The sequence below is a fragment of the Temnothorax americanus genome, unplaced genomic scaffold (genome assembly GCF_048541705.1).
Source record: "Temnothorax americanus isolate GAGA-0224 unplaced genomic scaffold, ASM4854170v1 Scaffold5, whole genome shotgun sequence".
In the NCBI taxonomy this organism is placed as follows: domain Eukaryota; kingdom Metazoa; phylum Arthropoda; class Insecta; order Hymenoptera; family Formicidae; genus Temnothorax; species Temnothorax americanus.
This window is the reverse complement of record NW_027509657.1, coordinates 7,807,983-7,820,668: the sequence shown is the minus strand read 5'-3', so window position 1 is coordinate 7,820,668 and position 12,686 is coordinate 7,807,983. Positions and strand designations below refer to the sequence as shown.

The 12,686-nt window shown below is 44.2% G+C and overlaps 3 protein-coding genes across 8 annotated transcripts in view; 1 reads left to right on the top strand and 2 right to left on the bottom strand.

The window, feature by feature from the left end:
• LOC143903788 (short transient receptor potential channel 4) overlaps positions 1-3,463 on the bottom strand; it is a 62,317-nt gene extending 58,854 nt beyond the window's left edge. For all 3 annotated transcript variants that reach the window (XM_077417728.1, XM_077417731.1, XM_077417732.1), the window contains exons 1-2: positions 1,841-3,463; positions 1,493-1,539 (exon numbers count right to left, since the gene is read on the bottom strand). The gene's annotated coding sequence lies outside the window, so the exon portion shown is untranslated. The remainder of the gene's footprint in view (positions 1-1,492; positions 1,540-1,840) is intronic.
• The window catches only part of Rpl18 (ribosomal protein L18), a 28,916-nt gene extending 16,240 nt beyond the window's left edge, over positions 1-12,676 (top strand). Inside the window, exons 2-5 of one of the 2 annotated variants that reach the window (XM_077417768.1) lie at positions 10,717-10,796; positions 11,183-11,269; positions 12,022-12,228; positions 12,298-12,676. In XM_077417768.1, coding sequence (XP_077273894.1) covers positions 10,717-10,796; positions 11,183-11,269; positions 12,022-12,228; positions 12,298-12,567 — 644 coding nt within the window. In that variant the 3' untranslated portion in view covers positions 12,568-12,676. Of the gene's footprint in view, positions 1-10,716; positions 10,797-10,997; positions 11,043-11,182; positions 11,270-12,021; positions 12,229-12,297 lie in introns of those variants that run through there. The other variant, XM_077417769.1, reaches the window with a different exon arrangement.
• LOC143903790 (dnaJ homolog subfamily C member 9) lies at positions 3,614-10,796 on the bottom strand. 3 transcript variants are annotated; one of them, XM_077417737.1, is made up of 4 exons: positions 10,577-10,796; positions 10,173-10,487; positions 9,631-9,797; positions 3,614-4,267 (listed from the first exon to the last, which is right to left on the bottom strand). In XM_077417737.1, the coding sequence occupies exons 1-4, from the start codon at positions 10,668-10,670 to the stop codon at positions 4,031-4,033; spliced, it is 813 nt and encodes a 270-aa protein (XP_077273863.1). In that variant the 5' UTR covers positions 10,671-10,796; the 3' UTR covers positions 3,614-4,030. The 3 variants fall into 3 exon arrangements, with proteins under 3 accessions (XP_077273863.1, XP_077273861.1, XP_077273862.1); XM_077417736.1 differs by lacking the exons at positions 9,631-9,797; positions 10,173-10,487; positions 10,577-10,796 and adding exons at positions 5,746-6,348; positions 6,433-9,581 and having other exon boundaries at positions 4,131-4,267; XM_077417735.1 differs by lacking the exons at positions 9,631-9,797; positions 10,173-10,487; positions 10,577-10,796 and adding an exon at positions 6,433-9,581 and having other exon boundaries at positions 4,125-4,267.
• Positions 12,677-12,686: the final 10 nt, after the last annotated feature.

Here is a 12,686-nt window from a genome sequence, read left to right as displayed (position 1 = left end):
AAACACGAGGGACGCGCCGGACGCGCAAGCGAGAGAGAATAGACGCGCTCTCGGCAGGAGTCTGCCTCTCTTTCTCTCTCTTTTTCTTTTGCCATCTCTACCTCTTCCCTTCGCGCTCATCCTTCACGAGCTGTGTGACCAACGGTGTGACTGACGCATTGCCGGTGCTTATCGATGACCGTGACACTAATGACGGTGCCACCTAGACCACCGAAGAATTTGCGCGCAGGGTGAAACTGACAATGCATTTTTCAAATACCTTATATTAATAACTTATATTAATGAAAATATATTCTGCGAATACGTTAAATACGATCCTAAATGAGACGGAACTAATTCCCAGACGGCATACATGTCTAAAAGACGTCGCAAAAACATTTTTTTAAACATACGTGCGGTCTGAGAAACTACGAGCACCGAATAAAATAATATAATTAATTATGTCGCCTTGAGACAAAAATCTGATCACTTTATTTAAATATATTCCTGGCTTTTTGAAGCATTAAAGAAAATTTGTATCTTTTTAACGAGCCTTTGTGCGTTCAGCGCATATTGTTTAAACTTTAAATGGCCAAAGCTGTTTGGCCATTTTGAATATCGCTGATATAATGTGTTATAAAAAATTTGAAGCTTTTTAATTTCGAGAATATGTGTCAAATATTTAATAATCTAATTTTAAATATTGTTTAGATTTATTTATTACACGTGACAAATATTACAGCAAAATTATTTATCACGAAATATAATTAATTTTAAGAACTTTTGAATGTTTATTTTGTCGTATAGCGATAAGTTAGATTGCAAATAATACGAGAAAATACTTCTAGCGCGATCTTTTGGAAGTTATAGCAATCTACCTGATATTTTTCTCTGTAATATCGATATGGAAGAATTACAAGCTGTATAAATTATTTGATTAACATGTACATACATATATATCTATATATTATATATAATATATAAAAATGAAATAAAATACATATAAAAGGTAATTTTTTATATTCAAGAATATATATAATGTAATATTTACTGTACTGTATATACTGTAATTCTCACTCCCCATATAATTAGCCCGACAAGATTAAAAATTATGTACGTGTTATTTTATCTTTGAAATATTTCGCGCTCGAGATTATCAAACATCACACGCGTGAAGTATGTATTAACTGTCAATGTCAGGCACGACGGAATGTTTTTGAAATATAGCAAAGTTAATTTTAAAGGGAGATTATTGATTCCTTCGATGTCAAGACAAATATGCGTTGTTTATAAGCATGTTGTTTCTAAGATCGCAAACATGGCATTAGTGATACCAGAATGGAGCCGTCGCACACGCCATGACTAGTCGTCAGCCAGGTCAGCCTACCCATACTCCATCCCCGCTACTCATATATGTTGTCGGAGCAGCCGCGGCCCCATTCAGTTATCACTGTCACTGAGTTAAATCCATTGCCTCGATCGCATTGAAATAATAATAAAAAAAAAATCTTACCGGCCGATGCGCAACAGCGGAGTTGTAAGTTGTAACCCTGCGTTGATCTGTAACGTAAAAATATTTTTACATTAAAACAGTGTCCAAGAGAGACCCCAGCAACCCCAGTAGCAGAGTGACGTCTAGAAACGTCTAATAGACGTCAGTTAGACGTCATCTTGCTACCTGGGAACGTTCGCGACGTAATATATCTCTTCTCGCCGGAGATCGAACTCCGAAATTGCGCCGGAGTTAAATCTCGAACGAGTACAATGAGTATCACATATAACGAGGGAATCAAGGATCACGTTTGAGAAGGACTAACACACAGGACGGCAAAATAATAAATGAATATAACCAATTACTCACCTTACAGTCGCCCCGCCGCGCCGTCGCCCGTTGCCTCCCAGGCCAAGGCCCCGTCCTTCTCCGTCGTCCCATCTCCGTCGGCGCACTCACTCGCGACGTTCACGCGCAAAAATATCGTCGCTAATAATCGCGCGCGCGACACTTTGGACGGCAGTGACGGCACTCCCGATATTAACCTCGCGACTCGCGACTCGCGACGCGGCAGGTACTTGTTACATGGCGACGGAAGAATTATGGTTATGGCGGAAAAGCTACGAATAAACATATGTACGATATCCGCTCGACACCCGTGACGTCCCGCAGCCCCCGCCAGGCAGACGCTAACCAACGCTAACATGGCGGAGAGAATTTCATAAATCGCGCGGCCAACTTCACTCGCCTGCAACGGAGCACAACGGAGCTGTTGTGTGTGCGCGCGCGCGCGCGAGGACGCGCTACACCTGCTGCTCCCACAGCTCCCACACCTGTACTTTTCCGCACTTTGAACAAGGAAAATGTCGAGATTACTTTTACGTATTGCAATATAAGCGACGTAAGAGGAATAAATGCATGACATGCCAACCGAAAATAATACGATCGCTGCTTTACCGATTTATTGTTCGATTTATGAACATTAAATTGTCCCTCATCTATCCTCCACGATCGCCAAATATCAAAACAGATTTTAAATGTGAGGTTAAACGTACGTTAGAGACCGTGATCGCTAATTAAACACGTTACTCGACTTCTTTTTATCCGTGTTCCGTATACGGCGATGACAATAACTTTATTCTGAAGCCGCGAGCCGCGCGACACGACGCGTAACGACGCGAGTCGGGTTGAGAAAAGCGAGATCGATCATCTGAAAAAAATGTTATCGAAAGTCAATGTCACCGAATGCGTATAAGATCCGCGAAGCGCATGTATTAAATGAACATGCGATATATCAGTTTTTCGTAATCTGAGCCGACGGACCCGGCGATTTATGTATTAACTCCGCAAGTCCGCGCGCACTTAATCCGAGAGCAGTGATGCCGGATGCCGGAATGGCCCGCGCCGCCCGCGGCATTCACTCCGTGCAGCTGGCAATACTGGCATAGCGCCAATATGCAGAGTGCATCATCGATTAATCGCCTACACCTACGCTATGAAAATTTTGATCCAACATTCTATTAATAAGAATTTAATCTTTCCAAAATTTATGATTTTCATAACATTTTCCACGATTATTCACATAAAACTGTATATTAAATAAATTTAGGAGCTTCTGCAATGTGAAAAAAATTGATTTGGGAACAAAATCTTTTCGTTCAACGCATCTCTTTTTCTATTCGAGATATCGAGATATTGAACTTTAAAAAGATTTTCTTTATACAATTGTCTCTAAAAGAATTAGAAAAGTCTTGACCATTCTCGCAGGAAATCTTAACGTTCCTATTAGTCATCAAATTGTCGGTTCTCTTTTAATCAGGAGTAACATTTCCTTTTGCAATTAAAAGATATTATTTTTATGTATAATGTAGAGAAATTAAATATATGGCTATAGAAAGTATATTACCTTACGTACGTAAAAATAAAACGAGTCGTTTACAACTGTAGCTGAACCAGCTGAACCATCTGTCAAAATCGTCACTCAATTAAATTATGTGGCGGTATTTCCATATTTAATTCAGTAGATCTATACCGCTAGGCGCTATACCGCTAACCGTACTAAAGTATACTTATCTCTTGGTTTATCTTCGATCTCTCGTCCTTAGCTAAACTAGACCTTTAAAGAAATTATACAAAGAGATGTTGAAAAAAAGTTGTCTATTTCTATTTTACACATCTTAGACGGAAAATAATTACAAAAGCACCTTGGTTTCAAGGGTATTGTTATATATCGTGAAACTCGGCATGAAATACGACATTTGTTTTTATATAAAGTGTACGATACTTCTACGCCGTTGTGCACACTTACCACGAAAAATGTTTAATTCGATACATGTGGTTTAATTTGCGTTACGCGCGATTAATTGACGATATTTATATTGAACCATGCAAGTTAGTCCATTTGATTCGGTGAACGTTTAACTTATATAAAAAACTAAACACAACCGCCCACATTATAAAAACCTAGCGAGTTCGTGTTTTGCGATTTAATTAATAATAGGTTAAAATTTTCGAAGACGCGGAGTGGACGCGCAACAGTTTCGACACAACCGCTTATCTCTATGTCTTCTTCTTGATTTTCTTCGTGGTCTCTGAGGGCGAAGCTTTCTTTTTGGTCGGTTTTTCAGCCTTCTTCGCGTACTTGTCGATCAAGGACTCGAAGAAACTATCCGATTGATTGGCGCGAGCCTTATTACGATTTTGTATCGCCAGCGCGAGATCGTTCGTGGCGTTTTCCTCGTTCTCGATCTTCAGCGACATCTCCAGACGTTCGGCTTCCGCCGCCTCCTTGGCCCACTGTAATCAGAGAGACCGATCAGACCAATTGACGTGAGAAGTCGATGGCTGTTTACTGTCGGACTGGAGAGCGGCTTAGTCAGCGCGTTTAGTCTAAATTGATAATTCGATCCAGACTCGCCGCGGAAGGGAATAGATTTTTCAGAGCAGATAACGGCCGCTCGCGAGACGCACAAGCGCGTTCTCTGTTAACGAGATTGATTGCAGCCCGCTCGTAACAAGAGCGAGGAGACGCGAGAGCTCTACGTTACGCGTTTCTATTTCCGAAACGCGCCACGCGCCGCTGATCCTCGAGAGTATTAGGCGTACGCGACTTCGCGTTCGAAGCCAAGCCTCTCCGGGGAACGGCGCAGTTTAATTCAAGGGGGTCATCGATTTTATTGATGGTCGAAGCGGCGGGGTCGCGTCACTTATAAGCGTGACTCGGACGAAGCAGCGTAAAGACGCGGTAGACCGTCGATATGCAGTCTACGATATCGAGTCTACTTGGATCGCGATATGACCACGAATCCTAGAACGCAGCACCGCGAATATCCGCTTTTCCGCGGCTGAGGTTTTCCTTTCGGCAGCGCCTAGCTACCTCCGGGATACATAAGCGTCGATGACGCTTCATATCGCGCGTGACCTACTCCATAATCCGCTGCTGAAGAAATTCCGTTATTTATAATTTCTGGCAAGTACGTCTAATGCTGGGTGCCTAATGCTGGTGCATTGCACAACGCCACGCGGGATTCTGACCGTATACCGAGTCGCGAGACGGTGAGACGGTGGATTCGTCAGCGGTTAAAAACGAAGGAGATCTTACTTTGTCTTTCTGAGTCAATAGTGGTCGTTGTAACGAGTTGATATCTTATTTATCAAACAAGACTTTCTTGACCACCAAATTGAGACGCGAAAATGACGAATGACATAACATATATTTGGATAAATAATATTTTTCTATCTTGTGATCGAGTTACGTCAATCGAGAGATGACAGAACTATCGCTCGAACATGCAAACGGGCGGGAAGCGTTGCTTCGCGCAAATATAATATTTTGAAACAGATCTGCGAAGCCGTCAACACGTACGCGCATCAGCCCGAGTCGAAGGTGGAAACCTTTTTTCCGCGACCTTGCAGCGCGATCCGAGGTCTATATTGATCGGGATTATCGCGTCGCGTCTCGGCCCAAGGAAATGGGCGTTAAATAATTGACGGCAATCGAAGCACGGATGGCGCGAAGAAATATTTAACACGATCGTGTCATCGGTATATGGAATCCCACGGAGAATTGACTGCGCGGCCCTCAAGTTCGCTCGTTCGGAAGCGGGAAAACTCTTGGAAAACATGTGCGCGGAAATGCTACGCGTTTAAGTAGTCGATGATGAAGATCATATCTTAGGAAGATAAACGTCGCTTCTCGTTATAACGGGACGCTTTATTAACGCTTTATTCAAGGCCGCTCGATTTCTACGCGAGAGAACTCGCGTTCTCTCTACCTCTCTTTCTCTTTCTCGTTCTCTCCTCCGTCTGGCGCGATCGACCTCGGCAGATTCTCCGCGGAGATGCACCTGTTGCATGAAGAATGACGGAAGCTGCCGTGCGAACTTGACTCCTGACAGCGTCGCCTTTGAGCATATATTTAACGCGTTTGTGCGAAGAGCAACGCCGATCGAGTCGTTACAAGGTCGTTACATAACGCGCGACCGCGCATTTGGACGATGACACTTTGTAATTATTTCATTACTACGCGACGACCGAGTCGCCGCTTAATTGCAATTAAAATCGTTTCTCGGTACGCGCGCGGTACGCGCACATCCCGCTCTATTGGCTTTTCTACTTGGCAAACGTTTCATGGTGTTACAACATATTGCCGCGCCCCGAACGATTCCGAGAAACGGAACCACGTTCGATCGTGAGATCAAAGATTCACTAAGTTTAGTAGTAGCTGATAAACTTTAGCATATTTTCTTTGATTTTCTTTGAGATATGTTAAGTCGACGTTCAACAAGTTTGCGTCAATCGAAAAAGTTACGGCATCAAAGTTCGCGTTTCCCATTCTGCGCATTAGAAAAGAGCACGTGCACATTTAGATGAATTGCCTGGAATTGGCGATAAAATGCATTAGAAATGTCAGAATTAATTCTTCCTCGCATTTTTAAATATCTATTGTACGTGATACCTACGCATCAAGTTTAGCTGGCTCTGCCATTTCCGGAGAACAAAATTTTCAATTCCGAAGAAAGTTTCACTTATCTTGACCACTCTCGCTAATTATCTGCATCTGGTTAATAATCCTACGAAGCGTCTTTGGGAAAATGTTCGGCAGCTAGGTATGAGAAAATATTACAATGTTAAATACATAAATGCGCGCTCGAAATTCCAAGTCACAACACGGTGTTTAGATGCGTTCCTTAGATCGACGAGATCTCAGTTCGATTTTCTTCTGTATGGCGCGATGTTGGAATTTATCCCGCCGATCTGGACGATGAGGGAGGCGCGCTCGAAACTAAAATCGCTCCACGACGACGTGCCCGAGGACGGTGACGACAATAAACGTCACTAGTGCAGCGGCCGGTCGGGTCTTCGGTGCCGAATTCTTGCATTCGGGAAGTGGCTCGTCCGTCGTCGTCATCGTCTCCATCGGACGAACGCCCGGGGCCTCCCTGTCGCTTTCCTGATAATTCTGCAACGGTGGATGCACGGTGACCCCCGGTTCGTAATACGGACCTGGATAGAACTCGCCCGTCGACGGTGAGTGCACCAGTTCCGGTGGCGAAGGTCTGACGTAATGTACGCCGCGCGTCGTCGTGGTCTGCGATCGATCGTACGCAACGGGACGATCCGTGGCGACGAAGAGGTCGTCGTCGGTCTCCGACGACGATTCTTCGACGATCATTTTACGTGGGTCATGCCCGTAATACGGCGGTTTCGTTGACCACGTCGCTCTATCGTTCCCAGCAGGACGGCGAGATTGTTCGTGATGTTCCCGCGTCCAGGACGGATCGGCCGGATGCTCGATCGAATCATCTGTGGACCAAGACCCGAAAGTAACCATGTCCGAGTTACCGGACGATGGATGCGTCACTCGAACGGATCCATGCGGCGTTCTCTCCAGACCGTCGGACGTTGTAACATACAGCGGATACGTCCTGGTGTCTCCCGCCTGTGATGGTCTCCCGAATGTTCCTACCGTTTCGGCCTCTGCAGGAATAACTACTCGCGATCTTTCCGTGAAATACGACGGATAAGACATCACTTCGGCCTCTGAAGGATGACCTATAGCAAATACTTGCGATCTCTCCGACGTGGGATACGACGAATAAGGCGTTGTTTCACGCGTTGGAAAGTACGGCGGGTACGGCGTTGGATATGACCAACGGGGCGTCGTTTCGTACGTTGGATACATTGAGGTGTGTCCCGTTCGCGACGGTTCGTCAATTCCTGACATCTTGATATCCTCCGAGGGCGGTGCTCGTGGCGTCTCCGGCGTTGAGTAAGCCATTACCTGATGCGACGACGGTATGGGCAAGGGTCTTGTGTTCGGAATCTGTTCCACTCGCGGCAGGTCTTCTCGATGCCTTGGCCGCACGGTCGTGGTTGGTGGTCTCCCGTGGCGTGAACGATGTTCCGAAGAGTCCGGATAAAACGTCCTATCTCTCGTCCCATAAGGTCCTTCTGATTCTTCTGGAGGCGGTCTTCTATCGGGGTGCAACCTTTCGCGGTGCGCCGGCAAGGTTTCTCTGTCTTCCTCCACGTAGCTCGGTGGCACGTGAACGTCGATCGTGTCACTGGCGAGTCTTCTCCACTCGGGGTCCTGCTCAAAAGCAACGCCCTGATCCTCAAGGAACTTGCTGACGGCGTGCGGGCAAGCAAACTCGGAGTTCTCGCTGAGGAACATGCGCTTCAGTTCCCTCAAGTTTGACATCTCGTCGAGATTCAGGCATCGCAGTCGATTTCCCGAAATTCTAAGGTCCACGAGACTGGGTAGATTCTTGTAGACGCCGTCTTCGATGTCACGTATGTCGTTGTAATTGAGATCGAGATACGTCAGGAAGTCCAAACCTTCGAACCACGATGCTTTAACGGTAGTCAAGCGGTTGCTGTCCAAGCTGAGTTGCTGAAGATTGACGAGGCGTCGAAAGGCGTTCGCATCGATATCAGTAATCTCGCAATGCGAACAGCTCAATACCCAAAGGTTCCCGCCGAATCTCGCGAACGTGTCGGCGGCTATTCTGCGAAGTGGCATCTTGGTGATTCGCAATTTCTCGGTTGTCTCGGGTATGATGGTCAAATCAGCGGGATGGCCACCCTCGCAGAAATATTCCAGCATCTCCTCGTTCGCCACCTCTCTGCACGATGCCGCGGCATCGCCGACAAACGCGATTAGCAAGGCGAGTAACACTACAGTTGCGGCACTATCCATTTTTTGGATCGACGCGTAAAGGGATTACGGGCAAAATAATGCGATCCGTCTCGGTTAATGGTAAAGATAAACGTCGCGAAAGAAACAGTCCTGTATTAAATTCATTTCGACGATCAAACGGAACGAAATGTAACGATCGTCGCGAGAAAAATTTCTCGTTCGGAGCTTTGCGATTAATGGTAAACGGCCGAACTAATTGTAACGCGGACTGAAGCAGTTCTCGCACATTCGTAGGTTACTTATTTACTAGACCTTCCCCTCCTAGCGATGCTTCTATTTCTCCTACTACCTTCCACCCGTCAAGCTGTACAGTCGATCGGTAAAAATAGAGAAGGTTGAAAATAGAGCGGCGGGGCGTTAAAAGACTGTTGAAGTGACATTTAGCAAGAATGTGCTAACGCGATTTAAAATTCGCGGTACAATTGAACGCGGTCGATCGCGGTTACAAATCGATACGCGAGTATAGGACGTGAACGAAAGACAAACGGGTGACGAAACGATGTTTCGCAACAATGTTTTTTCTTACATTACAAGTCATTTGTTTCAACAATTGACTTTTTTCGTTTGAATGCTTTAAAAAATTCCAAAATCAATAAAAAAAAACAATAGAAATACAAAATTAAATTCACAATAGCCATTATTACGATATAATTGTATGTCGGATAAATAAGAAAATAATTAAAAACGAGTTTCAAACATAAAAAATATTGGAAAATCAAGTTATAAACACACACATTCAACGATAACAGACAATAGGATTTGCTAGTCAAAACTATATCAATTATATCAAAATTGTAAAGAGGAAATGCTATTTTCACAGACACACTAACGTCCACTTGGTTTTAATTGATCTTTTGCATTCTACTGCAGTTTCAAAAGCTCTTTTCTCGAAGTCTTTTTAACATAGTTTTTACAAACCGATATTAATCGAATATATATTATACTTCACATACCTTACCTTTCTTTTCCTGCGTTGCTTTTTCTTTTTATTTTCATTAGTGAAAGCTGTATATTCTGGAACTTCACCTCTCTCTATTAGATTCTCAATTATGGCGTGCAGCCTGGGTTCTTCGTCACAGTTTGTGAATGGAACAGCTTCCAAAATGTAATCCATATCTCCTTTACCTAAAAAAGTATAGACGTGTATAAACAAGACCTATGCATCAATATATTACAACGTTGATACGCGACATGAAAAAAATATCTCTTTCTTCTATTATATACCTAATTTTGAACAATTTTAAATCAAATCTACTTTTCTTCACAAAAATGTATTAATTCTTATTCGCGGTATAAAAATTATTTTTAAGATAATCAATAAATTCGAAAGAATCGATAGCTTCTAATCATCTATACATAAGGAGCTTTGCAGCAAGTGGCACAAATCAACACAAATATTATTTTACTTTTGTTATTTATTGCCAAAAAAGAAAAATTGAACGACGTTTGTGTCGACTCGTGTGATTTGCGCTGGAAAGCTCCCATAATATACAAACTTACTGTCTATGTATGCTCTTTTGAGATCCTTGATCTCCGTCTCCGATCCCTTGTAATTCTTCTCATAATTATTGATATCTTCAACGGTGATTGGTTTAAATAAGGACCGCCAATAATCTGCCCAATTGCGCATCACGACCTCCTCGCTTTCTTCGTCGTACTGGCCGGATTCGTCGTAAATCTTGCGCTTCTCATTGTCGCCGAGGATGGAATGTATCCTACCGAGAACCTTGAACTTCTCCGTCGCCTCCGCCTTGATGTCCTCCTCGACCCGATCCGGATGCACGAGCAACGACAGCTTGTGATAAGCCTTCTTAACTGATGACACAAATAACAAATATATTATCGCGTAAAAAAAATTACAAGAGGTTAGAACCGCTTCATCATCCACATCGCCAGTCCCTTACCTTGCTTGTCGTTCGCGGTTTTCGGTATTTTTAACACGTCGTAAAAGTTACGGGCGCCGAAGTACTGCTCGCATAAATCCAATAAGCTCGCCATGCTGCTGAATTTTTCGAATAAATGCTGAAAATACTAAAAATTTTAGTCCGCCGACCGAAGACGCGAACAAACCTGACGACAACAACAGTCAGCTGCCCGTGGAGTCCGTCAGTCAGATTTACGCGGGTTTGTATACATACACAAACACAAACTATTCAAATCGAACCGTCGAAGGCGACACCTACGCCAGGGCGCACCGCGCACCGACGGGACGGGACTGTTTTTCGTCGATAACAAAACTCTCATCGTATACCAACTGCGTCATCTCGCTCTCTCACTGAAAGTAGCCGCGCCCTCTGTTTCCGCTTCTGATCTTTCGTCGCATCGCGTGTCTCTCGCTCGTGCGGTTTCTTTTCCGGTTGTGTCAAAATGGTAAGGCGGTACGGCGGTGACCGATTCGATCGAAAAATCGAGCGATATTGTACCGCCGCTCGTCAATCGCGACGAACGAACGTGATCGCGGGATACAAAATTGTTCGAATTTAATTAACGATGGATATTTCTCTTCGCAGGGTATCGACATTAATCATAAGCACGATCGGAAGGTGCGGCGAACGGAGCCCAAGTCGCAGGATGTTTATTTGCGGCTCCTCGTCAAGGTAAATGCCTTGTCTTTTATGTTACTTACTTGCGAAGCAGATTATACCGTCGAACTGTTGCTCGGAAATATTTAATTCCATTTTACTCGAATTTTGTTGGAAATAACGCACGTTTGTCTTTCACGATGGTTCCTAATTGAGGTTAGTTTTCACGTGTGATTACGGCTGCGGTCCACTTGACGCTACAAATGCTTCGAAGCATTCCTCTTCTCTTTTCTTTCGACGAAGAAAGAAGGAGAAGAAGGATGCTCCAAAGAATTTGTATCGTCAAGTGGACCGCAGCCTTACACGAAACAAAAGTTTCGTATCGTACCTTTCCTCAATGTTCACTCGTGACCGTGCATCGATGATTCATCTACCTTTTCAAGATTGCGAGCTGCACTCTGTGTCAGGTCTTGCATGGGTCTGATTCAATTTGAAAGTTCGCTAGAGAAACACTCGTCAACTATCCTATCTCGCTTATTTGCAACGTAGAAGGGCGATTATTATAGTTGACACATGTGTCCCACGTAATCAAAACTTTGCGTAATTATAGTTCTCAAATCTTATAATTAGGCTGCTCCTTTTACAAGACGAAAATTTTATAGAATTTTCACGAGATACGTTATACATTTTTTCTGCGCGTAATTTCTTTGCGATTAATAAGTTTGCGATAAATTATATATTCCCGTAAAGTTCCCGAAGAAGGCCACAGATTTGAGAACTACAAGTTTATTGGAATCACGGTTGAACGATGAACGCTTTCGTTGCAGCTATATCGGTTCTTGGCGAGACGAACAAATTCGAAGTTCAACAAAATTATTTTGAAACGACTGTTCATGAGCAAGATTCATCGACCACCGATTTCCCTGGCACGAATCGTGAGGTTTATGAAAAAACCCGGAAGGGAAAATTGTCTCGCCGTGATCGTCGGTACTGTTACCGATGACGCTAGGATCTTCGAAGTTCCCAAATTGACGGTAAGTCACTACAAACGTACCACTAACCGACCGTTAAATTTCGTATTACACGGCAATTGAATTTTGTAGGTGTGCGCTTTACGCGTGACCGAGAAGGCTAGGGCGCGCATCTTGAAGGCCGGCGGTGAGATCATTACGTTCGATCAGTTGGCGTTACGCGCTCCGACGGGAAAACGCACGGTCCTGATGCAGGGACCGCGTAACGCTCGCGAGAGCGTTAAGCACTTCGGCCTGGCGCCCGGCGTGCCGCACTCCCACACGAAACCATACGTCAGGTCCAAGGGACGAAAGTTCGAGCGGGCGAGAGGCCGTAGACGCAGCTGCGGTTATAAGAAATAAGATCGCAACGCACGCATTTCGACGGATCTTCCGTCAGATGTAATCTATTTTTTTTTTTTTTTTTCCATGCGGTTAAGTGACTGAAAAATAAACATTTGCTTCACAATAATTTCCCGTTC

Coding starts and splice junctions, on each gene's coding strand:
- LOC143903790 (XM_077417735.1), bottom strand. CDS start 8,672: ATGGATAGTGCCGCAACTGTAGTGTTACTCGCCTTGCTAATCGCGTTT.